Raw genomic sequence first — 23,998 nt, forward strand, 5'->3', positions numbered from 1 at the left:
CTGCACTGCCTGCCCAGTGCCCCTCTGATTCCCCTTCCTGCACTCACTGTTCAGCATGTGGTGTCCCCCACAGTGGGGAAGCTGAGGCCCCATGGAGACTCTTCAAGGCAGAGACTGCATGTCACTCAGCACATGTCTTCCCAGTAGCCAAGATACTCAAAGTGTGGTTTCTGGGCCAGCAGCATCTGCATCACCTGGAGCTTATTAGAGATGCACCATCTCTCCCTACTCCAGACCTACTGAATCAAAACCTGCATTAATACAGTGGTGCATTCATGGCTCACTGCAGCCTTGAACTCCTGGGCTCAAGTGATCCTCCCTCCTCAGCCTCCTGAGCAGCTGGGACTACAGGTGTGTACCACCACACCCAATTTATTTTTGGTAAAGACAGGGTCTCACTATATTTCCCAAGCTAGTCCTGAACGCCTGGGCTCAAGTGATCCTCCCGCCTTGGCCTCCCAAAGTGCTGGCATTACAGAACCTGCATTTTAACGCAGTCCCCAGGGCATTCACGTACACATGAATGCGTGAGAACTGCTGGCCTCTTAATCTCTCAATGTTTCAAAGCACCTGGAATTGTGCAAATGTGCTAGGCAATTCTCCTATCCACATTTTTGCACGAAGATTCTGGCAAGAAAGGCTTGGTCCTTTTTGCTCCTGGCAAATGCCTCTTTGAAAAACTGGACAACGTTGCCAAGACCATTCCCCCAGGCAAACACCTTCTCATCCCTGTCCCTGCCCCATGTCAGTCCCCCCACTTTCCCCAACACCTGGAATTGACTTCTTACAGTGAAAGCAACTCAGCGACAAGCATTCGAGCCCCTTCAAGGAGCCAGGCACTGTTCTAGGTGCCAGCTGCAGAGGTAAAGACAGACACGATCCCTTATGGGGAATCTAGGAGAGCACAAAAAAGATGGGAAATAGAGTATCTCAGGGAGTGATGAGTACTTTGCAGAGAAATTCAGCAGAGAAAGGGAGGGGACCACAGGAGACTGGTACAAGTTTAAATGAGGTTGACCACAGAAAGGCCACAGGGAAAAAAGTGACATTTGAGCAGAGACCTGAAGGAGGGGAGGTTCTCCACTCCCATGTGTCCAGCTGGTGGGGAGGGTGCTACCAGCATCTAGTGGGTGGAGGCCAGGGATGCTGCTCAGCACCCCACAGTGCCCAGGACAACCCCCAATGAAGAATCATCCAGCCCCAGAGCCCAGGCTCAAAAACCCTGCTCTAGGGGAAAAGCATTCTAAGAAGAAGGAACAGCATGAGCTAGAGCCCTGGGGTGGGGAACAGAAAGAATGTTCATGTAACTTGGGCAAAAATAGTTGGAGAGATGGGTGTAGCAGGGGCCCAACCGTGCAGGGGCCAGAAGGACACTGAGAGGCCTCAGCGGTGGCTCTGACTCCCAGTGGGTGAGACAGAACATCTTCAGCAGAGAAGAGACATTCTCATAGGACCCTCCCACATGGTACTGTGAGCCTCGATGGTGGATGGACAGTGAAGATCCAGGGGAACCAGGGAGGAGGCTGTTGGGGTAGCCCAGGCCAGAGACTATGGCAGCTGGATGAGGGCAGGGGTTGGGGGAGCAGAGGAAGAAGGGGAGAGAAGTAGCAAATCCTGGGCTCCTTGGGAGGTAGAAATGGCAGCGTTTGCTGATGAACTGGAAGCAGGGCTGAGAAAAAGGGAGGAATCAAAGGTGACCACTGCAGGGAACTGTGAGGCTGCCGTTCACCACAGAGGAACGGGGGACCTCTGGGAGGGATGAGGAGGTGCTTGCTTTGAAAGGGGCATGTTAAGTGGCATGTCTTATTGGATATTAAGTGGATGGGCAGTTGCTACATGAGTCAGGAGCTCAGGGGAGAGGTCCTGGGAGGACATACAGGTGTAGGAGCTGGCCGGGCACAGTGGCTCACACCTATAATTTCAGCACTTTGGGAGGCTGAGGTGAGAGGACTGCTTGAGCCCAGGAGTTCAAGACCAGCCTTGGCAACATGGCAAGACCCCATCTCTACAAAAAATACAAAAATTAGCCGGGCATGGTGGTACATGCCTGTAAGTTCTGGGAGGCTGAGGCAGGAGGATCGCTTGAGCCTGGGTGGTTGAGGCTGCAGTGAGCTGAGATCGAACCACCGCACTTCAGCTTGGGCAACAGAGCAAAACAACAACAAAAAAGGAGGAGCTAACATACAGCTGGTGTTTCAGGCCACATCTGTGCATTTTATTTCAAGGACAAAAGGAAACCCAAGTCATCACTAGGGCAAAGGCAAACCCTCTGTGATCTGCACCCAACTCTCCGATTCTCCTCATGTGCTGGGCCTTCTGCCTAGAGCTCCCCTCCCTCTTCTCTTCACACACCAGCTCCTTCTCTCCTGGTCTCAACCCAGATGTGGCCTCCTCAGTGGCACCTTCCATGACCACCTACCCCAAGGACCCTCTCCTCCCTAGGGTTCCAGGGGATGGCTGTCTGCCCTGTTTCCTTCCTTTAGCTTTTTCTTTTTCTTTTTTTTTTTTTGTGGCAGGGCTTCACTCTATCGCCCAGGCTGGAGTACAGTGGTACGATTTTGGCTCACTGCAGCCTTCACCTCCTGGGTTCAACAGATGTTCTTGCCTCAGCCTTCTGAGTAGCTGGGACTACAGGCACCCGCCACCATGAATGGCTAATTTTTTTTTTTTTTTTTTTTTTTTTGAGACGGAGTCTCACTGTGTTGCCCAGGCTGGAGTGCAGTGGCGCTATCTTGGCTCACTGCAAGCTCCGCCTCCCGGGTTCACGCCACTCTCCTGCCTCAGCCTCCCGAGTAACTGGAACCACAGGCGCCCACCACCACGCCTGGCTAGTTTTTTGTATTTTTAGTAGAAATTCACTGTGTTAGCCAGGATGGTCTCGATCTCCTGACCTCGTGATCCACCCGCCTCAGCCTCCCAAAGTGCTGGGATTTCAGGCATGAGCCACCATGCCCAGCCAACCTTAGTATATTGCTCATGTTATAGCATGAACTGGCTGATGTGCTAGCTTTCTCTCTGACTACCCCTCACGCACATAAGCATCAGAACAGAAGTGACCCAGCAGGGGAAGGGGAGCCTCCCCTTCTCAACCCTGTAGGATCCTCAGCTCTAAAACCCATCACGGAAGGCCCTGGACATTTGCAGGCTTGTAAGCATGGACCATGTCAGTATCAACCATCCTGGGAAAAGAATCTCTAGAAAAGTTTTATATGCGAGTACCTGCTAATAAAACTAAGAACGTTTAGAAAGCTGCTTTTTGCCTCGGGAACGCCTCCGCACCTTTTCACACCAAACTACCCCCTCGGTGGCTCTCCTCACGTCTGCCTTAACACTCTCACCTAAGCAGATGTGCGAGTCCAGCTGCCTCACGCCCGCTGTCTTTTCTGGGCATCTTTACAGCTACCGTAGCAGGTTTTCCTCTTTAAGTGAACGTGCGTCATCCTAGCTGAGGCTTTTAAAGGGAGGACTCGCTGCCTCTTGGAATATATTAAATTCTGATGGTGAAACAGCCTGCTGAGCTAGGTAGAGCCTCAGCAACTTCCTTATGAGTATAGTATTTCTAAAAAAAGCTGTCGAGGCCAGGCATGGTGTCTCATGCCCGTAATCCTAGCACTTTGGAAGACTGAGGCAGGAGTATTGCTTGAGCCAGGAGTCCGAGACCAGCCTGGGCAACCTAGCAAGACTCGCATCTCTACAAAAAAATTTTTTTTTAATTAGCTGGATGTGGTGATACACATCTGTGGCCCCAGCTACAGCTCAGGAGGCTGAGGCAGGATGATCGCTTGAGCCCAGGAGTCGGAGGCTGCAGTAAACCATGACTGCACCACTGCACCCCAGTCTGGACAACAGAACGAGATCTTGCTCCCATCCCCTCAAAAAGTGGTCATATCATAGACAGGTTAAAAACAAAGCAAAGTGACTGGGTTAAAAGGGGATTTAATTCTGGATGAAGAGCAACATCACTGCAGTGGTTTGAGGCTACACCTCTTGCATTAGCCAGCTTTGCTTTTGAACTGAGGCCCTACTGTGTAATTTTAACCTCTTCAGCCTCAGTTGCTTAATCTGTAAAATGGGGATAATAATGTCAACCTCAGAGGGTTCCTGAGACCATGTGAGCGTTGAGTCCAGTGCCTGGCACACGTTAGCACTCTGCTGCTGGCAGCTGGGCTCCCATTTCTGCTCACAACCCCGTGCTTTTTTTTTCTTTTTGAGACAGTCTTGCTTCATCACCTAGGCTGGAGTGCAGTGGCAAGACAAGTTACTGCAGCCTCAACTTCCCAGGCTCAAACACACTTCCCACCTCAGCCTCCTGAGTAGCTAGGACCACAGGTGCATGCCACCATGCCCGGCTCATTTTTAATTTTTTTTTGTAGAGACAGAGTCTCACTGTGTTGCCCAGGCTGGTCCCAAACTCCTGGATTCAAGCAATCCTTCCACCTCGGCCTCCCAAAGTGCTCAGATTACACGTGTGAGCTACCGCACTGGGCCAATCTTGTGGTAACTTCAAAAAATGACAGAGCAGTGGTAAGAACACTGCTGAGGGCCTGGGTGTGGTGGCTCACACCTGTAATCCCAGCACTTTGGGAGGCCGAGGCGGGTGGATCACCTGAGGTCAGGAGTTTAAGACCAGCCTGGCCAACATGGTGAAACCTTGCCTCTACTAAAAATACAAAAATTAGCCAGGTGTGGAGGTGGGTGCCATAATCTCAGCTACCTGGGAGGCTGAGGAAGGACAATTGCTTGAACCTGGGAGGGGGAGGTTGCAGTGAGCCAAGATCGCGCCACAGCACTCCAGCCTGGCTGACAGAGCGAGACTCTGTCTCAAAGAGAAAAACAAAAGGAACACTGCTGAAGGAAGAAAAACAGGACCTGGAGTTAGGACATTTTGCTGACACCCCACTGTCTGGGCTATCAGAACATGGGGCTGCACGTTGGTGGCATTTGACATGGAGCATGGAGTCCCTTTTTTTTCTCTTCCCTGTGTACGTCTGTGGTTGCATTTACCTCCGGAATTACTCCACAGTCAATGGCTCGATGAACCTAAAAATATTTTTTGTAATGTGGCTTTATCTAATCATGCCTCCTAATGGCCTGCACCACTACATCTGAAGTATTCCATAGCGTCTATTTCTGGCATTTATAAGCCTGCCAGCGTGCTATCAGGAAATTAAAAATTGTTGTTTAAAACATTTACCAGTTAAGGGGCCCAAAAAGAGAAAGAAAAAGTGCAAGAAGCTATTTCTGTATTTTCTTCATTATTTAAAATTCTGACCTTTTAACAGGTTTACCTGTGGAGGTCTCCTCCGCTAGATGGAAAATTTCTGAGGACAGGGGAAGAGCCCCCCAAATGGTAGGTGGCTAATGAACGTGTTAGAATTAGATAGACATTCCTTTTTTTTTTTTTTTTTTTCTATTCAGGCATTTTGCCGAGAGGCCACAGAAATTCAGTACTTTGTGGTCTGGATGAATTCAGGTCTTGAGGATCCTGAAGCATATACAATTTGGGGGTTCCCTCTTTTAAAAAGGGAACATAACAATGAAATTTTTTTTGAGACAGAATCTCGCTCTGTCACCCAGGCTGCGGTGCAGTGGCATGATCTCAGCTCATTGCGACCTCTCCCTCCCATGTTCAAGCGATTCTCCTGCTCAGCCTCCTGAGTAGCTGGGATTACAAGCACACACCACCACGCCCAACTGATTTTTGTATTTTCAGTAGAGACGAGGTTTCACCATGTTGGCCAGGCTGGTCTGGAACTCCTGACCTCAAGTGATCCGCCAGCCTCAGCCTCTCACAGTGCTGGGATTACAGAGTGAGCCACTGCGCCCGGCCAACAATATGAATGTCTAAAAATCAGGTACCGGGCTGTGTAAAGAACCCACGCAAAAGTAAGGCCTTGAAGTGGGGCTTTCAATGCCGCAAGACGAACCCTCCCCTAGATGTCCTCAGATGACTTCTGGAAAGAGATGGGACCAGGCCCAACACAGATAAGAAACGGTGGCTTAAAAACAAAATCAATTTTGGTCCATCAATTGCCTCATGAGAGTTTGTAAAGCTATATTCAACTTGTCAAGCCGCACATTTAGAAATCCAGTTCTTCTTTAAACTTCTAAGTGCAACTTACAAATCTTATTCATCTGCATCTAAAGCCTGTGGTTCTGAATGATCATTTTTAAGGGGACTTTTGCATTCAAGGTCTTCACGAGCCTCCTGTGGGATCCTCATAAGCACGTGGGTCCTTCGCTGTCTGAGTGGGAAGGGGCAAAGGAGGTGGCACCCTCTCCCCCATCACAGATTGTAGTGGGGTGCCAGGGGCCTTCACTAGGGAACCCCAATCAACGCCATTTTCATGTGGGGGAATGTCCCCAGAAAGAAAAGGAATTTTGTCCATGCTCTGAAAACCCAGCACAGCCCAGGGCCTGCTGGACAGCTTCCAAGATGTGCCAGGATCTGAGAGGTTGAAGACCAGGCCTGGGGTCACTTAGAAAACCCCTGGCAGAGAGGGGACAGCACTGGGGATCAGTTCCCAAGCCAGGGCTGCTCAGGGGAAGATGGGCAGGAAAAGGCCAGGGGAACCTTGAAAAGCTACCTCATCTCCCTTCTCTAGGCCCTGGAGGGTGGATTAGGATTAGGCAAAGCAGTTCTGGGAGGCTGGAAGGAGGCCCTTCCTGTAGGCCTGTTTGCATAAGAAGCTGTGGTCAGTCACCTCCTTCCTGCAGGCTGGGCTGGGGCTGTCACTATGTGCAGCTGACACGAACCTCGAAGCCGACTCTGAAGCTCTGAGACCAAGGCGGTGGTGACGGGAATTATAAACGCACCTTCCCCACCCCCGATAGCAGGGCAGGGAGACTGAGGTCCTTAGAGATCACTTGCAAATCAAGACAATGCCCCTGGCTTCCTACAGCAGGATCTTGGCACTGGGTTCAAACCCCAGCTCCTCCACTTATGAGCTGTGTGACCCAGGGCCAGGTACATGGCCTCTCTCTCTAGCCTTACTTTCCCATCTGTAAAATGGGGAGAGTGAGCGTCCCTACCTCTACTTCCTATGGGGTTCTGTAGGACTGAAGTCAGCCTGGGCGACATGGTAAGACCTCATCTCTACAAAAATACAAAAAATGAGCCAGGTGTGGTGGCACACACCTGTAGTCCCAGCTACTCAGGAGGCTGAAGCAGGAGGAGCACTTGAGCCTGGGAGGTCAAGGCTGCAGTGAGCCAAGATCGCACCACTGCACATCAGCCTGAGCAACACAGCGAGACTCTGTCAAAAAATAAAAAAAAGATTAAAGTAACACACTCCTGCTGTGTAGCACATAAAACAAGTTCAAATAATAAGAGCTTACATTTGTGAGCTGTTTCTACGTGCCAAGACCCCTGCTGAATTCTTTCACCTGGATTACGTCAACCTAACAAGGAAGTACTATTAATGACAACAGGCCTCACGTAGGCCACGCTTCCTGCGCTGGAAAGAATTCTGCTAGTCATTACATTCACTCCTCATTCCTTTGTTCTTTCATTCATTCATTTATTCATTCATCCCTTCACTTGTTCATTTGAGCACTCTCACAGCACCTACTGTGTTACAGGCCCTGGACTCAGCACTTTGGCCAAGGAAAAAGGCGATCAGTTCCTGCCCTCCAAGAAGCCACAGTCTGCTGGGGTAAGGGGATGTGGGGGCAGTTATAATTCTGTGCTGTGAATGTTGGGATGGGGCACCCCCAGAAGGAGGCTGTGGGCCTTCAGGGGGCAGGAGACGTGTCTTGGAAATGTGGTCCACACTGAAGCCTCAGCAAAGCAGAAGCCAGCATCTACACACCTGTGTGAGTCCCACATAAAGAACACAAAGATGACCTTGATGGCACTGGGTAGCCATCAAGAGGGCTGTTGAGCAGAGGCTGCTCACTAGCTCCTTTGAATGACCCTGCCAGGCAGGCACACTGAGGGCTTGTGCAAGGGTGCTACATATGAGGTCCTGGGGATGGGTGTGCAGGAGAGGGGCAAACAGGGTTTGGGGTGGCAGTGCAGGACCAACGGCTCACATTTCTAAGCTGAGCCTGGGCAGGTGAGGCCTGAGAGGTAGGAGTCCGGCGCCATCAGCACAGAGAGGCCGCGCCAGCTCAGCTCCTGCAGGAGGAGGACGCTCCACCCACTCAACCATGGAGGACCTACTGTGTGCTGTCCACAGTGCTGGGCAACGGAGGCACTTGTTAGAAATGCAGAGTCTCAGGCCCCACCCTAGAACTGCAGAAGCAAAACCTGCATGGCAGCAAGATTCCCAGGTGATTCGAGCACAGTCAAGTTGGAAAAAAACTGTTGTAGGGAATGCCATTTTAGTACGTCCCATTGTAAGCTTATGATGGGGTGCTAGGCAATGCATCAGGGCTCAGCGCCTAGAACCTAAAAGTGGGAGGGGCCTCCAACGGCATCATATCCTCCTCCTCACACAGCATCTGGGCCCCCACCACACTCAGATTAGACCCTCAGGATGGGGGTGGAAGAATAGCCCCATTTGCCAAATGCCTTTGAACCCAGCTTAGAGCTAAATTGCCCTGCTTGCACCTGCTTTTTTTTTCCCCTAGAGATGGGGTCTCACTGTGTTGCCCAGCTTGGGCTCAAGCAATCCTCCAGCCTTGGCCTCCCAAAGTGCTGAGATTATAGTCGTGAGTCACAGTGCCCAGCCCACTGCTCATTTTTAATGCTCAAATCAAATCCCAAGTGACCATGCTCACTTTCCAGATGAGGAGACCAGCTCAGAGAAAGGAAGTGACCAGCCCGAAGCCACATAGCCAATGGCATGAAGGATTCTAATACAGTTGGACTCCGAAGCCTGGGTTTTTGCCTCTGCATCTCTATGCATGTAGAATATGAACCTGAAGTTCACCACCCAAGGTTGGATGGATCTAACATCAGATGCATAACAATAAGTCCAAGGCAGTTTGTTACAGGGCTGGGGGTTCCACTTGCTGGAAAACTGTCTTGAGGACAAAGGGGCTCTGCCTTCCCACATCCTCCACTGTGAGCTCCATAGCGGCTGCAGCTACCAGCGTAGGTACCAAGCACCTGGCGCAGAGCAGATGCTCATGAACTTTTTAAGAGACAGGGTCTCGCTCTGTTGCCCAGCCTGGAGTACAGTGGTGCACTCATAGCCCACTGCGGTCTTGAACCCCTGGGTTCAAGGGATCCTCCTGCCTCAGCTTCCCAAGTAGCCAGAGCTACATGTGTGCATCACCAGACCTGGCTAATTTTTAAATATTTTGTAGAGAAAGGGTCTTGCTATGTTGCCCAGGCTGCTCATTAACTTCTGAAGGAACAAGCAAAGCATGCCCTTGACACTGTTTTCCAGCATCCAGTGTCTATATATGCCACCTCCCCACTAGATCTCAGTGCCTGGCTGACTTGTGTCATGCTACACACTCCTCAGCCTACGGCCCAAGGAGGTTTCACCTTGCCCTGGTTGAAACCACCCGCCCTCCATCCCTGTCCTTGGAGGAAACTGACCCCAGGCCCCTTGCCCTTATAGCTCTAGGGGAAAACATTTGCATGTCTGGTCTTTGGCCATGGCAATTGGCTCAGACTCAGGCCCGTGACCCCGTCAGAGCCAATGAGAAGCCAGGTGACTCTTCCGCTGGGCTCAGGTTCTCTCTCCTCCACTGGGCTTGGTGGGCAAGATGTCTAGAATTAAAGGTATAAATCTTAATTGTCTTTAAGTCGGCCTTGGATGCAATCAAACTGAGACCAGAGGCCACAAGAATCATGAGACCATCAGAATCTGAGCTCTTGAAATTAAGAATGAAATATACTGGATTAACAATATGCCTGTGTTTAGACAAACAAGAGAAAGTGGACATTTATATGTCAGTTTCCATAAAACCTAGGGGAAATTTAAGTCTGTTTACTAAGATGGAAGTTTCCCTGGAGTATTAGAAGGTTTGTTTCAAAGTTCCAACAAGCTGTAACCTTGAGACTCTGAATGCTTATTTTAGGAAACTACATCTGTTAGAAGTTTATGGTAGAAATTGCTTATTTTAGGAAACTACATCTGTTAGAAGTTTATGGTAGAAATTTGTTCAACTTGAAGCTTCCTTATGAACTCTGTGTGACGATCAAGTCACTGGCAAGGACCTCTCACTAACCTAGCTGTAAGTAACTCAAGCAGCACTCGCTTGTAATCCCAGCCACTCAGGAGGCTGAGGCGGGGGGACTGCTTGAGCTCAGGAGTTCAAGACCACCCTGGGTAACATAGCAAGACCACGTCTCAAAAAAAAAAAAAAATACAAAACAATTAACAGATCTGGTGCAGCGGTGCACACCTGTAGTGCCAGCACTTTGGGAGGTAGAAATGAGGGGACTGCTTGAGGCCAGGAGTTTGAGACCAGCCTGGGCAACATAGTGAGACCCCCATCTCTACAAAAACTTTAAAAAATTAGCTGGTGTGGTGGTGCATGGCTGTAGTCCCAGCACTTTGGGAAGCTAAGGCAGGAGGATCACCTGAGCCCAGGAATTCAAGACCAGCCTGAGCAACATAGCAAGACCCTGCTTCTACGAAAATAAAAATAAATAAAAAATTACCTGGGTGTGATGGCACATGCCTGTGGTCCCAGCTGCTTGGGAGGCTGAGGCAGGAGGATCGCTTGGGCCCAAGAGGTTGAGGCTGCAGTGAGCTATGATCACAACACTGCACTCCAGCATGGGCAACGGAGTGAGACCGTGTCTCAAAAAAATTAAAAATACCCAAATAACAAATAATTCAACCAGAATACAGTTTAAGGCATCCTCTTCATTAAAAAGCAACCTAAAGGTATCTAAAAGATTAACAAAACACAACGCAGAAGGTTGATTTTCCTTAACAGAAATTTGAGGCGGCCACCCCCATCTTGCCTGAGGCTGGAACTAACCCTAAAGAAGGAGAGTCAAAAGACAGAGGTCCTGATGGCAGCCCGAGCCCCTAAGTCGGGCTGCACCACAACTGATACATCTTTGTGTGCCCGGCAGTTGGAAGGACCCTGGGATTTAACAGGTCCTCCATATGTGTCTGAGATTCCAAGCACATTCCATCTGAGGAAGTCAGGGTGAGGCATGGGGTGGCTGAAGAGCCCTTCCTCGCTTCCACGATAGTTATAATTTATAATTGTGTGATCCTCATAGAAACAGAAGTGGTTCTTTCTTACTGTTTGGGAACATCTTGTCTTAGAAGAGACCAGAAGCATTAAAACAACTACAGTTGGCTCACGCCTATAATCCCAGCACTTTGGGAGGCTGAGACGGGTGGATCACAAGGTCAGGAGATCGAAACCATCCTGGCTAACACGGTGAAACCCCATCTCTACTAAAAATACAAAACATTAGCCGGGCATGGTGGAGGGCACCAGTAGTCCCAGCTACTTGGGAGGCTGAGGCAGAAGAATGGTGTGAACCCAGGAGGCAGAGCTTGCAGTGAGCCGAGACAGCACCACTGCACTCCAGCCTGGGCGACAGAGGGAGACTCCATCTCCAAAATAAATAAATAAATAAAAAACAACTACCCCCGCCACTCAGCACTCAAGAAAAGAAACAGGACAAGAAATTTGCAAGGGCATGGCCCCACCCAACACCCAAACCCGCTGCCAATCTTACCGAATGGTAGGCTGATCTCCACTCAGCTGCTTAAATCTCCGATGGAGCTGCTCGATCTGATCCGATGAGACTGAGAAGTGGGGGAAAGAGAGAAAAACAAGACAGAAAAAAAAATCACTGACTGTCAGAGGGAGGCTGCAGATATTCTTCTGCCCCATCCCCACTGGCTGCCACACCCCTTCTCAAAGCATCTCCCACCATGGCAAAAGCGAGTGCCGGGTGAAGCAGCAGAGAAAGGATTTCCCGTTCTTCCCAGAAACAGCTCTGCAGTCATCAGTTCCAACTGCCTTAGTAATAATAATACAACTATTACTAATAGCTCCTGAGACAGGGCAGTCATGAAGCAGGCCATTCTCCCAGCCTCTGACCTTCCCCAGCCCACTACAGAGAAACTTTGTTTTCTGTGGCAGGGTTTCACTTCCATCACTCAGGTTGGAGTACACTGGCACGACCTCGGCACCTCAGCTCACTGCAGCCTCCACCTCCTGGGCTCCAGAGATCCTCCCACCTTGGCCTCCTGGGTAGCTGCAACTACAGGCAAGTGTCACCATGCCTGGCTAATTTTTGTGTGTGTGTGTATATATATATATATATATATTTTTTTTTTTTTTTTTTTTTTTTTTATAGATACAGGGTTTCACCATGTTGCCTAGGCTGGTCTCAAACTCCTGGACTCAAGCAGTCTGCCCACCTCGGCCTCCCAAGGTGCTGAGACTGCAGGCATGAGCCACCACGCCCAGCCTAGACAAAACTGCATCTGGTTGTCTGACTCTTCCTCTTCCACTCCAGAAGATGAGTTTTATCCTAGCCGAGAAAGGGGCTTTTTATAGTCACAGACTCAGAGTCAGATGAGTAGCAAGAGGAAATAAGGGTTCAGGCTGGTGTTGGACATGATCTGGGAAACCTACACTGAGAAATGTATGGAGAATCTGGTGGAGCAAAGAAATGGAAGGACTCCAATCTGGTGATGGGGTAAGACCCTGTCTCTAAAAAATGCACAATATTAAACAATGATCTGCATTTCTCACTTCATTATCAAAACAACTCAATAAGTGAGTGGATATTATCTCAGGTATTTTGTTTGTTTTGAGACAGAGTCACACTCTGTCACCCAGGCTGGAACGCAGTGGTGCAATCTCAGCTCATTGCCACCTCTGCCTCCGTGTTCCAGCGATTCTCGCGCCCCAGCCTCCCAAGTAGCTGGGATTACAGGCACGCGCCACCACGCCCAGCTAATTTTTATACGTTTAGTAGAGACGGGGTTTCGCCACGCTGGCCAGGCTGGTCTTGAACTCCTGACCTTGAGTGATCCGCCCACCGCAGCCTCCCAAAGTGCTGGGATTACAGGTGTGAACCACTACGCCCAGCTGTTATCTCAGTTTTATAATTTGAAAACTGCAGCTCAGAGAGCACTTAAGATCCCACAACACACAGAGGCAGAGCTGGGACTGAACTCCAAGTCTGTGCGACTGACCCCAAAGCCAGCCTTCACAAAGAAGTAATATCGCCTGTCTGCCCAGAGTACTTTGGCGCTCAAGGACTTTAGGTCTGGTTCCTGGGGACTATATACAGTTCACGCAAACCTTTCCAAAACACGGGCTGGACTGCAGAGCTGTGACCTCCCACCTCAGTCCTCCCAGCATTCCCTACCCCTAAGCACTGTTTTGCTCCTGTTACAGAGGCAGCTAATTTCTGGGGCCAACTGGTCACCTCACTTCCTGCTCATTGTTTTTTGGCCTCAGGCCCTTCAAGAATCAACAGCTCAGTATTCTCAAGCATCTCCAGCAGCTCGTTAAGGCTGTCAACCCAGACTGAGGGCTCTCTACTTCCTGTGGGCATGGCTCCAATGATCAGCTCATCTCTTCCTTCCAACACTCTAGGAGGGGGCTGTATCCTCTTGTTACAGATGTAGCCACTGACACTTGGAACGGTTAGGTGAATCATCAAAGTGCAATTTCTACCTTTCTGCATGAAAATATGGCCATTTAGATCATAGGTATGTCAGCAAGGACACTGGCTACTTCATGGCCTAGCAATTCCACTCCTAGGTATATACACAAATAACGCATACTTCTGTTCACCCAAGCATGCGTACAAAGATGTCATGGCGGTGCCATTGGAATCGTCCTAAACTGGAAACTACCCACATGCCCAACAATGGCAGAGTAGAGTGCTAATGTGTAGTATAGTCAAGCAATGGAATAGCACACGGCAGTGAAAATGAACAATATAGATAATCACAGACAAAAGCAGCCAGACAGGAAAGTGTACATACTTTATGATTCTATTTGCATAAAGTTCAAAAACAGGCAAAACTCAACTACGATGTTAGAGGTCAAGATAGTGGCTGCTCTTAAGGGAGGCATCATAGATGACGCTAATATTGTAATTGACTTTTGGAGGATGAGATGAGGAGGAGTAACTTGAATGGAGTGCAAAGGGGAGTTCTGGGTACTAGGAATGTTCCATTTCTAGATCTCCGTACACTTTACATAGTCGTGTTCTCGGAAACCTCAAAGAGCTCTCTGTATGCTTGAGTGATGCACTGTTCTGGATATGCACTATATCACGACAAAACATTTACTAAAAAAAAAAAAAAAATGTGTTATTCCTCCCTGACTAAAGGAGATCTGGGAAGAAAAAAGAAAAATGAATGAAAATGTTTTAAAATTGTAATTCCACTTGGCAGGAATGTATCCTAAAAATAATAGACGCAACAGGTACAAAAACATGAATACATAAATGTGTTCAACTTTGCATTCTTCAAAATAGCTTAAAATTCGACTTGCCCTAAGTGACCATCAAAAGCAGATTGGGGCTGGGCACGGTGGCTCACGCCTGGAATCCCAGCACTTTGGGAGGCTGAGGTGGGCAGATCACTTGAGGTCAGGAGTCTGAGACCTGGCCAACATGACGAAACCCCGTCTCTACTAAAAATACAAAGATGAGCCAGGCATGGTGGTAGGTACCTGTAATCCCAGCTACTTGGGAGACTGAAGCAGGAGAATCGCTTAGAGCCCGGGAGGCGGAGGCTGCAGTGAGCCAAAATCACACCACTGCACTCCAGCCTTGGCAAGAGAACAAGGCTCTGCCTCAAAAAAAAAAAGCAAAAAACAGATTGGTCGAACACTTTTTGGTATGTTTAGCCAATTTTTTTTTTTTTAAGTATACCTTTAGAGTGCAAGATGGAGAAAAAAAATTGTTTTTAGGTATACTGCCTTTAACAGTGACAGTTGTGTATTTGCATAGAAATACATTCCACATATACTGCCTAAAAACAGCTTGCTACCGAGAGAGCACAACTCTGTGTTGTGGAAAAGACATAAAAATATACAAATGTGTTTAAGTAATTTAAAAATCCTAGAGTTATTTTCCCCAAAATAATAATAATTATTTCTCATCTCAATACCTGGATTAAAGACTGTTTTGCTTTTGGTTCATCTATATTTTCCAATTTTTCTCTAATGTACAATGTATATGTATTAGTCTTGTAATGAAGTTTTTCAGCCTACAACATGATCCCATCTGGATGGCTGAGGGATCTCATAAATACTGCTATTAATAAGTCATTCACTGGCTGAGCACTGTGTCCCAGGCACACATCATCTTCTTGAGTTCCTTCCATGACCCTATGAGGGACATACTATTCCCGTTTTATAGAAGAACAAACTGAGGCTCAGAAGGGATGTAACTTGTTCAAGGTCACTGACCTTGATAGAGGCAGACCCACGTGTAGTTCTGTGTTTTGTTTTCTTTTTTTTATTTGTCTGTCTCCTTTTGTATGATCACTTAACCCCCAAAACACACTGATCTGAAGATAAATAAGATTAGAAATTACAGCTAAACAGGTGCACCTAAACCACCACTATTAAAGATGAGTTATGGCTGGGCGCGGTGGCTCATCCTGTAATCCCAGCACTTTGGGAGGCTGAGGCGGGTGGATCACTTGAGGTCAGGAGTTTGAAACCAGCCTGGCCAACATGCCGAAACCCCATCTCTACTAAAAATAAAAAAACTAGCCGAGAGTGGTGGCAGGCACCTGTAATCCCAGCTACTTGGGAGGCTGAGGCAGGAGAATCACTCGAACCCGGGAGGCGGAGGTTGCAGTGAGCCAAGATCGTGCCACTGCACTCCAGACTGGGTGACAAAGCGAGACTCCATCTCAAAAAAAAAAAAAAAAAGCGTTACCTTGAAAGCATCCTGGTGTGTGAAAGAGGCCACTGGAGAGGACACACACTGGATGATTCCATTTGCATGAAATGCTCAGATGGACAAATCCTTAGGAACAGAAAGTACACCAGTGGCTGCCTGAGGCCAGGGAGGGGAGGGGCTGGAGAGGGAGAACAGGGAGACACTGTCAATGGGCACTGGAGTTTCTTTTAGAGAGAGATAAAAATGTTCCAAAATTATATTGTTTTGATGGTTGCATAACCCTGTGATTATACTAAAACTATGGGGTTCAGTTTAAATGGGGGTGAATCTCACGGTGTGTGAATTATATCTCAATAAAGCTATTTAAAAAATAAATTACATGCATAATCATAACAACAAGGGCAGACATTAACTGAGCATTTACCGTTTCCTGGCCTCTGTGTTCAACTACTTGGATAAGCCTGGGCTGGTACAACCCTCTCCTTAGTTCTGTTAGGTAGGTATGATTCTACGCCCATTCTAGAGATGAGAACTCTGGGATGTGCCCAAGGTCCCACAGCTAGGAAGAGGTATATAAATCATCCTAGATCAAGGTTATCTAATGAAGAGTTTCCAGTTAACAGTATCCAAAGTGCACGCAAGGCCGGGTGCGGTGGCTCACACCTGTAATCCAGCACTTTGGGAGGCTGAGGTAGGTGGATCACTTGAGGCCAGGAGTTCGAGACCTGCCCGGCCAACATGGTGAAACCCCATCTCTACTAAAAATGCAAAAATCAGCCAGGCGTGGTGGGGCGCACCTGTAATCCCAGCTACTTGGGAGGCTGAGGCAGGAGAATCACTTGAACCCGGGAGGCAGAGGTTGCAGTGAGCCCAGATCGCACCACTGCACTCCAGCCTGGATGATGGAAAAAAAAAAGAACATGCACACACGTGCAAATTCACATAAACATACTCCCTCTGTCCTGCCTGACTGAAAGCAAAGGATTAGGAAGACAACCTCCCACCTCTGGGGCCCTCTTTTTGACACCCAAATCCCTAGAGCCAAGGGCTCAGCTCACAGCTCAGGGAAGACTCCTCTGGCACAGTAACTGAGAGAAAGGATGATTTCCGAAGCCTCAGGAACTGACTTTCAGAACACCCCAGGCCCTGGCAGGTGGAGCTGGTCTAACCCAACATGTCTGGTGAGCTGCTTCCTCCTAACTGCGCCCCCCCCACCCCTTCCCTGCCCCCACACCCGGGCTGACCCTGGGCCCCCAACAGGGCCCCTCGCGTAAGCACCTGATGCATGTCTGCCTGCATCAGAGCCCCAAAGCCCACAGAAGGACCTGCCTTTTCCTCAAGGGCTCCTGGGTTGGTAGCTTTTCCAGTTTCCTTGCTCCTCACCTCTGAGCCCTTCTCCAGAGCCCTGAGGTCACAGTTGCCATGCGGATGATGGGCAGAATGGGCTTTGGTTCCTGGCAGCTGGACCTCATTATTTCTGGTTTTAGATTTCAACCTGAGGGAAATGCACACCAGTCCATGGGGCTGGTGGGAGTTTAACTGGCCTAATCTTTTGGGGATGGAGGTGAACTGTCACTTTGTATCATAAACTTCAACGTGAAGGAACACACCTGGCCTGTCCAAGTGGCTGCTAAGCCCTTGAAGGTGGTAAGCCCAGACTGAGATGGGCCTGAAGTGGAAACCACACACCAGCCTGCCAAGACTAAGTACAAAAAAGAACACAGACGACTGCAATAACTTTTGATATTGATCATATGGTAAAAATGATCATATTTTAAATATAATGGGCTAAATAAAATACACTATTAAAATTCATCTCACCATTAATTTCTTTACTTGTCTTAATGTGGCCACGAGAAAATTTAGAATTATATTACATAATGTAATTACATTACAGCTACTAGAAAATTTACCATGATTACACCTCACATTATTATTTGTGTTGGGCAGCGTTGGTATATACCCTTTGAATCAGAACTTGATCCCTAGGAACAAATCCTGAGGAATTAAGACAGGCGTATAAAGATGAACAGATGAGGGTAATCAAGGTTGCCTGTTTAGAACAGTAAGAAACTGGGGGGCTGGGTGTGGTGGCTCACTCCTTTAATCCCAGCACTTTGGGAGGCCGAGGCTGGTGGATCACCTGAGGTCAGGAGTTTGAGACCAGCCTGGCCAACATGGTGAAACCCCATCTCTACTAAAAATACAAAAATTAGCTGGGTGTGGTGGTGCATGCCTGTAATCCCAACTACTCAGGAGGCTGAGGCAGGAGAATCGCTTGAACCTGGGAGGTGGAGGTTGCAGCGAGCCAAGATCGTGCCACTGCACTCCAGCCTGGGCAACGAGAGCAAAAACTCTGTCTCAAAAAAAAAAAAGAAAAGAAAAGAAGTTGGGGGAAATGGGCCAGGTGTGGTGGCTTGTGGCTGTAATCCCAGCACTCTGGGAAGCAGAAGTGGGAGGATCACTTGAGCCCAAGAGTTCAAGACTAGCCTGGGCAAGACAGGAAGATCCCATTTATACAAAAAAAAAAGAAAAAAAATTCAAAAAATTAGCTGGGTGTGGACTAGTGAGGCTGAGGTGGGAGGATCACTTAAGCCTGGGAAGTTGAGGTTGCAGTGAGCCAAGATCGCACTCCAGCATGAGCAACAGAGCGAGGGGCTGTCTCAAAACAAAAAGAAAAGAAATTGGCTGGGCGCAGTGGCTCAAGCCTGTAATCCCAACATTTTGGGAAGCCGAGGCGGGTGGATCACCTGAGGTCAGGAGTTCTAGACCAGCCTGGCCAACGTGGTAAAACCCCATCTCTACTAAAAATACAAAAATTAGCCGGGCGTGGTGGCAGGTGCCTGTAATCCCAGCTATTCAGGGGGCTGAGGCAGAAGAATCGCTTGAACCTGGGAGGCAGAGGTTGCAGTGAGCCAAGAGTGCCATCACACTCCAGCCTGGGGGACAAGAGTGAGACTTTGTTTCAAAAAAAAAAAAAAAGAAAGAAAGAAAGAAAGAAATTGGGGGAAATACTGAGCCACAGAAAATGAGACAGATGAGTCCTGGTACATCCTGAAGTCAGAATACTACACAGCCTTTATAAATATTTTTTAAATATTGTGGGACATCGGAAAATGTCATATGGCATGTTGTTGCATGGAAAATCCAACAGACTAAGATCTCATTTACACGTGAAAGTTCATATTGATATACACATGTGCACAAGAAAAAATAGAAAAGGGTATACAACAAAATAATAGTAGTCAGTTGTTTTCAGATGGTAGAATTACAGAACATTTTTCTCCTCCTCCCTTTGACCCTAAATTTGGTTATCTGTCCCTTAACTTTTCTGCAATTTACGGAGATTACTTGTATAATTCTATTTGGGTTAAAATTTTTTTAACCATGATGACTATAATGATAAATAAAAGAAATAATAGATGTTGATGAGGCTATAGAGAAACTGAAACTCTCATACATTACTAGCGAGGATTTAAATGGTACAACCACCGTGGAAAACAGTTTGGTAGTTCCTCAATCAATTAAACATAGAATTACCATGTAATCCAGCAATTCTACTCCAAAACAATTTTTTTTTTTTTTTTTTGAAACGGAGTCTTGCTGTGTCACCCAGGCTGGAGTACAGTGGCACAACCTTAGCTCACTGTAATCTCTGCCTCCTGAGTTCAAGTGATTCTCCTGCCTCAGCCTCCCCGCACTGGGTGGCATGTGCCACCACTCTTGGCTAATTTCTATATTCTTAGTAGAGATGGGGTTTCACCGTTTTAGCTGTGCTGGCCTTGAACTCCTGATCTGAGGTGATCCACCCACCTTGGCCTCCCAAAGTGCTGGAATTACAGGCTTGAGCCACTGCGCCCGGCCAACAATTCCATTTATACCCGAGATAAAAGAAAATGTTCATCCACACCAGAAACCTGTAACCAATGTTCAAAGCAGCACTGTTCATAAGTGCCAAGAGGTGGAAACAATCCAAACGTCCATCAACAAAGGAATGGGTGAACAAAATGTGGCACATCCAGATGACAGAATATTATTCAGCAAAAAAAGAAATGAAGCATTGGTAAATGCTACAGCATGGATAAACCTTGAAATAATCACACGATGTGAAAGAAGCCAGACATACAAGGCCACACGGTGTATGATCCCATTTATACGAAGTGCCCTGAACAGGCAAATCTAGTGAGAAATGAAGTAGATTGATGGTTGCCAGGGGCTGGAGGGTGTTGAGGGAATGAGAAGTGACTGCCAGTGGGTATCCTTTTGGGGGTGATAAGTTGTTCTACAATTAGGTAGTGGTGGCCAGGCACTGTGGCTTACACCTGTAATCCCAGCACTTTGGGAGGCTGAGGCGGGTAGATCATTTGAGGTCAGAAGTTCAAGACCAGCTAGGCTAACATGAGACCCCATCTCTACTGAAAATACAAAAAGTAGCCAAATGTGTTGACACACATCTGTAGTCCCAGCTTCTGGGGAGGCTGATGCAGGAGAATCGTTTGAACCCAGGAGGCGGAGGTTGCAGTGAGCTGAGATAGCACCACTGAACTCCAGCCTGGGTGGCAGAGCAAGACTCCATCTCAAAAAAAAAAAAAAAAAAAAAAAGAATTAGACAGTGGTGATGTTTGTATAACTTTGTGAATATACTAAAAGCCACTGAACTGTACACTTTTAAATGGTAAATGTCATCAGCTGTGAATTAGGTGTCAATGTAAAAACCGTTTAACCTTGGGGATGAAGGGGCAATAGAAGCCAATTCCTTCCTCAGATGCTGTCAAGGTGGGGTTGAGAATTTCAGTGTCTCCAGGGTCAGAAAGGCATGAAGTGAGAGAAGGGGCCCGTGCAGGCATGAACTGGAGTCCCACCCTGTCGAAGGGGCTGCCACCGTTCCCTCCAGCCAGTTGCTGCCATGGGAGGCCAGATTTTCCCCTTTCATTAAGAGGAGGCAGAAATTCGCTGGGTTAAAAAATATTGGCAATCGACTGCAAAGGGTTCTGAATGCTGGGGTAAGCGCATTGCCTGCCTGGCCCTGGCCTCCCCCATCAGGCTGTGGGGACCTGCTTGCAGCCCTGCTGTGCTGAGCAAGGCATCACCAGTGGGAGGAGAGCCACACAGGGTAGGGGGTCAAGGACAATGGTCCAGAACGGAGGATGGGAGGGGCCCAGGGGCAGAGGAGCAGGCCTGAAATCCACCCTGGAGTCCAGCCTCCCTCCCCTGACTCAGGAGGAAAGAGAATGTCAGCATGCGCTCCCATCCATTTTGGGGGACCAGGACTCTGTGAGCCTGTAGTCCCAGGACCCAGATGAGGGGCATGCACACCACTGCCTCCTCTTGCCACAACCCCTGCTGGCCCCCAGGAGTGTGTGGGCCCTGAGGGGCACCCCCAAGGCCCCACCTGTGCTTGCATGGCCCTCTGAGCACCTCTGGTTTGCTAGGTGCTTGCTAGAGGCCAGGGAAGCAGATGCAAAAAGCGCGGCCCCACTCTGCTAGAAATGCACATCCCCTTGCCAGGATCCAGGACGGTAAACGCTGCTTCAGCTGGCCAAGGGGCACCAGGGTTGCAGTGGAGGTTCTAGGCCACGGGGATGGGAGCAGGAGGTGATGCCCAGTGGGGTTCTGGGGGTGGGGTGGACAGGGCTGGCAGAAGGCATAGCCTTGGCAGAGGCAGAACACACAGGGCTCAGGGAGCCTCGGGCTTTTCAGTGTGGGTAGAAAACAGGCAGGGAATGAAGCAGCTGGGGTGGTGGGGGCATGAAGGCCTCATCTATCAGGCCAGGACATTTGGACTTGCCCTGAGTCTACAGAGGACACCAAGCCAGGGAACGAGATCTGAAGTGCCCGGCAATAGACAGCGTGGGTGTGGATGAGACTGAGAGACAGCAGGTGCAGCCGCCCAGGGTGAGGGTGGGGAAGGCAGAAGGTGGAAGGGCTCAGGGCAAGGCCCCACTGGAAGGAGCAAGCACAGCTGAGAGCCTTCTCCCGTGCCCCAGGGACTCCCCAAGCCACCCTGCCTCCCACTGGCCCCACCAGCTGTGCCAGCCTGGATGCCAGCCCCAGGACACCAAGGGGCATCACTGGGGGGCTCAGTGACTTCCAAGACCCCAGCTCTCTCCTGCTTGCCACCTCTTGAAAGATTGGCCAGGACTCAACCCAAACACTGGGGAAATCCCGGAATACAGAGGTGAGCCAGGCTGGATGGAAAGGTGAGCTCCTGACAGCGCTGCCGGGGGAGGCTGCTGTGAGTCTCTGCTATGCATCCCACTCAGCTGTCACCCTGAACTCATGAGGCTGCTTCCTCCTCCGTGATACAGAGGTGACAACGGGACATCCTCCCTTGTGAGGTTGTTCATGTCATGAAAAACCACCACAAGCTATTCACAATCACAACCACCAACATGGCAACTACTCAACGTCCAACAACTGGTGAGTGCAAAAACAAAATGGGTATATCCAGGTGATGAGATGTTATAAAGCAATACAAAAGGAGGCAGCCCTGTCACACTCCAAGAAGGGATAACACTAGATATACAAGGCCAGCCTACTGCAGGATGCTATTTACATGAAATGCCCCAGACAGGCAGATCCACACAGGCAGAACACAGATTAGTGGTCGCCAGGGGCTGGGAGAGGAGGAAATGGGGAGTGACTGCTAATGGGTATGAGGTTTTTTGGAGGGCGATGAAAATGCTCTAGAAATAGATACGGTGATGCTTTCAAATCATTGTGAATGTACTTAATGCCAATGAATTATACACTTTAATTTTTTTTTTTTTTAATAGGGATGGGGTTTCACCATGTTGGCCAGGCTGGTCTCAAACTGCTGACCTCAAGTGATCTGCCCACCTCAGCCTCCCAAAGTGCTGGGATTACAAGCATGAGCCACTGCTCCTGGCCTGAACTGTATACTTTAAAATGGTTACAATGTAACTTTTTTTTGAGACAGGGTCTCTCACTCTGTCACCCAGGTGGATGGAGTGCAGTGGCACGATCACAGCTCACAGCAGCCTCAAACTCCTGGACTCAAGTGATCCTCCTGCCTCAGCCTCCCGAGTAGCTGGGACTACAGGTGCACACCACAGCACCCAGCTAATTTTTTTAATTTTTCTTTTGTAGAGACAGGGTCTTGCTATGTTGCCCAGGCTGGTCTCGAACTCCTGGCCTCAAGTGATCCTTCCACCTCAGCCTCCCAAAGTGCTGAGATTACAGGTGTGAGCCACAGCGCCCAACCTAAAATGGTAAATTTTATATTACATGAATTTTGCAACAATTTTTAAAAAGATCATGCACACCCTTAGCACAGGATCTGGTAGGAGACGTAGGAGATGCAGGAGACGCTGGGGTTGCTGGGACTGTTATTATTGTTCCCTAAGTAATCCTGTGATACCATCATGGCTGTTCAGCTGGATTCAAGCTCACCAGGGACGCAGCAACTTGCATGCCTCCTGCGGCTACAGCCAAAACAATGACTAACCCTGGGCCTTGGGAGGGAGGCAGGGAGGGACAGCCTCTTTAGCCTTGCAAGGGCCACTCCACAGAGGACTACCCTCTCATGCCTGGCACACGCAGGGCACTTCATGATGCTGGATGCCGGCTCCTCTCCTTCACCTGCCTTTTCCTTGGATGCCATGTGCTGAACTCGTATACACCATAGATCACTCTTAGCTGCTGGGATGTTAAAATTAACCAAAGATGCATTTGGGTGCACTTGGCCTTGAGAAGGAAGCTCTCAAACCCAATTCTGTCCTTCAGAGCAGCAGCAGCAGCAGCTTGAAGATTAATTGCTGGCATTTATACAGCACCTTAATACCCTTTTTCATGCCAACTTCAACCCACTTTGTAAGTGTGAAAGCCAAGGAATTCTTGGTAAGAGCTGCCGCAGGCCCACGTCAGCAGTGTTTATTTCAACCTCGGATACCAAGGGTCCTGTTAGGATCTCTGCGGGTTTTTTCCTACCCTGAATGAATCCTCCAATTCTCAGGACTGAAGGGGAAGCTGGGACAGAGTGAATTGACTTTAGAATCTACTCTTCTCTCATGAGCAATAAGGCAACTGAGAAAGCTGTCAGAGTGGGTGCTCGTGACTTTAAAAATCACAGTCTGTTTTGCTCATCTATGTTCCCTTCCTACAGCTATGCTCTGTTCTTTACCATGCGCCTTATAGCAGTAATAATAACCACCATGTGCTTTAGCTGGGCGTGCTGGTGCACGTCTGTCATCCCAGCTACTTGGGAGGCTGAGGCAG

General features: G+C 48.8%; 1 protein-coding gene across 5 annotated transcripts in view; it reads right to left on the reverse strand.

Moving 5' to 3' along the window:
* TESC (tescalcin) overlaps positions 1–23,998 on the reverse strand; it is a 60,841-nt gene that overhangs the window by 24,925 nt on the left and 11,918 nt on the right. For all 5 annotated transcript variants that reach the window (XR_673633.5, XM_001155277.7, XM_009426343.5 and 2 more), the window contains exon 2: positions 11,609–11,678. Coding sequence is in view for 4 of the 5 variants with exons in the window: in XM_001155277.7 (XP_001155277.5) it covers positions 11,609–11,678 (70 nt within the window). In the remaining variant the exon portion in view is untranslated. The remainder of the gene's footprint in view (positions 1–11,608; positions 11,679–23,998) is intronic.

Source organism: Pan troglodytes, chromosome 10 (genome assembly GCF_028858775.2).
Source record: "Pan troglodytes isolate AG18354 chromosome 10, NHGRI_mPanTro3-v2.0_pri, whole genome shotgun sequence".
NCBI lineage: Eukaryota > Metazoa > Chordata > Mammalia > Primates > Hominidae > Pan > Pan troglodytes.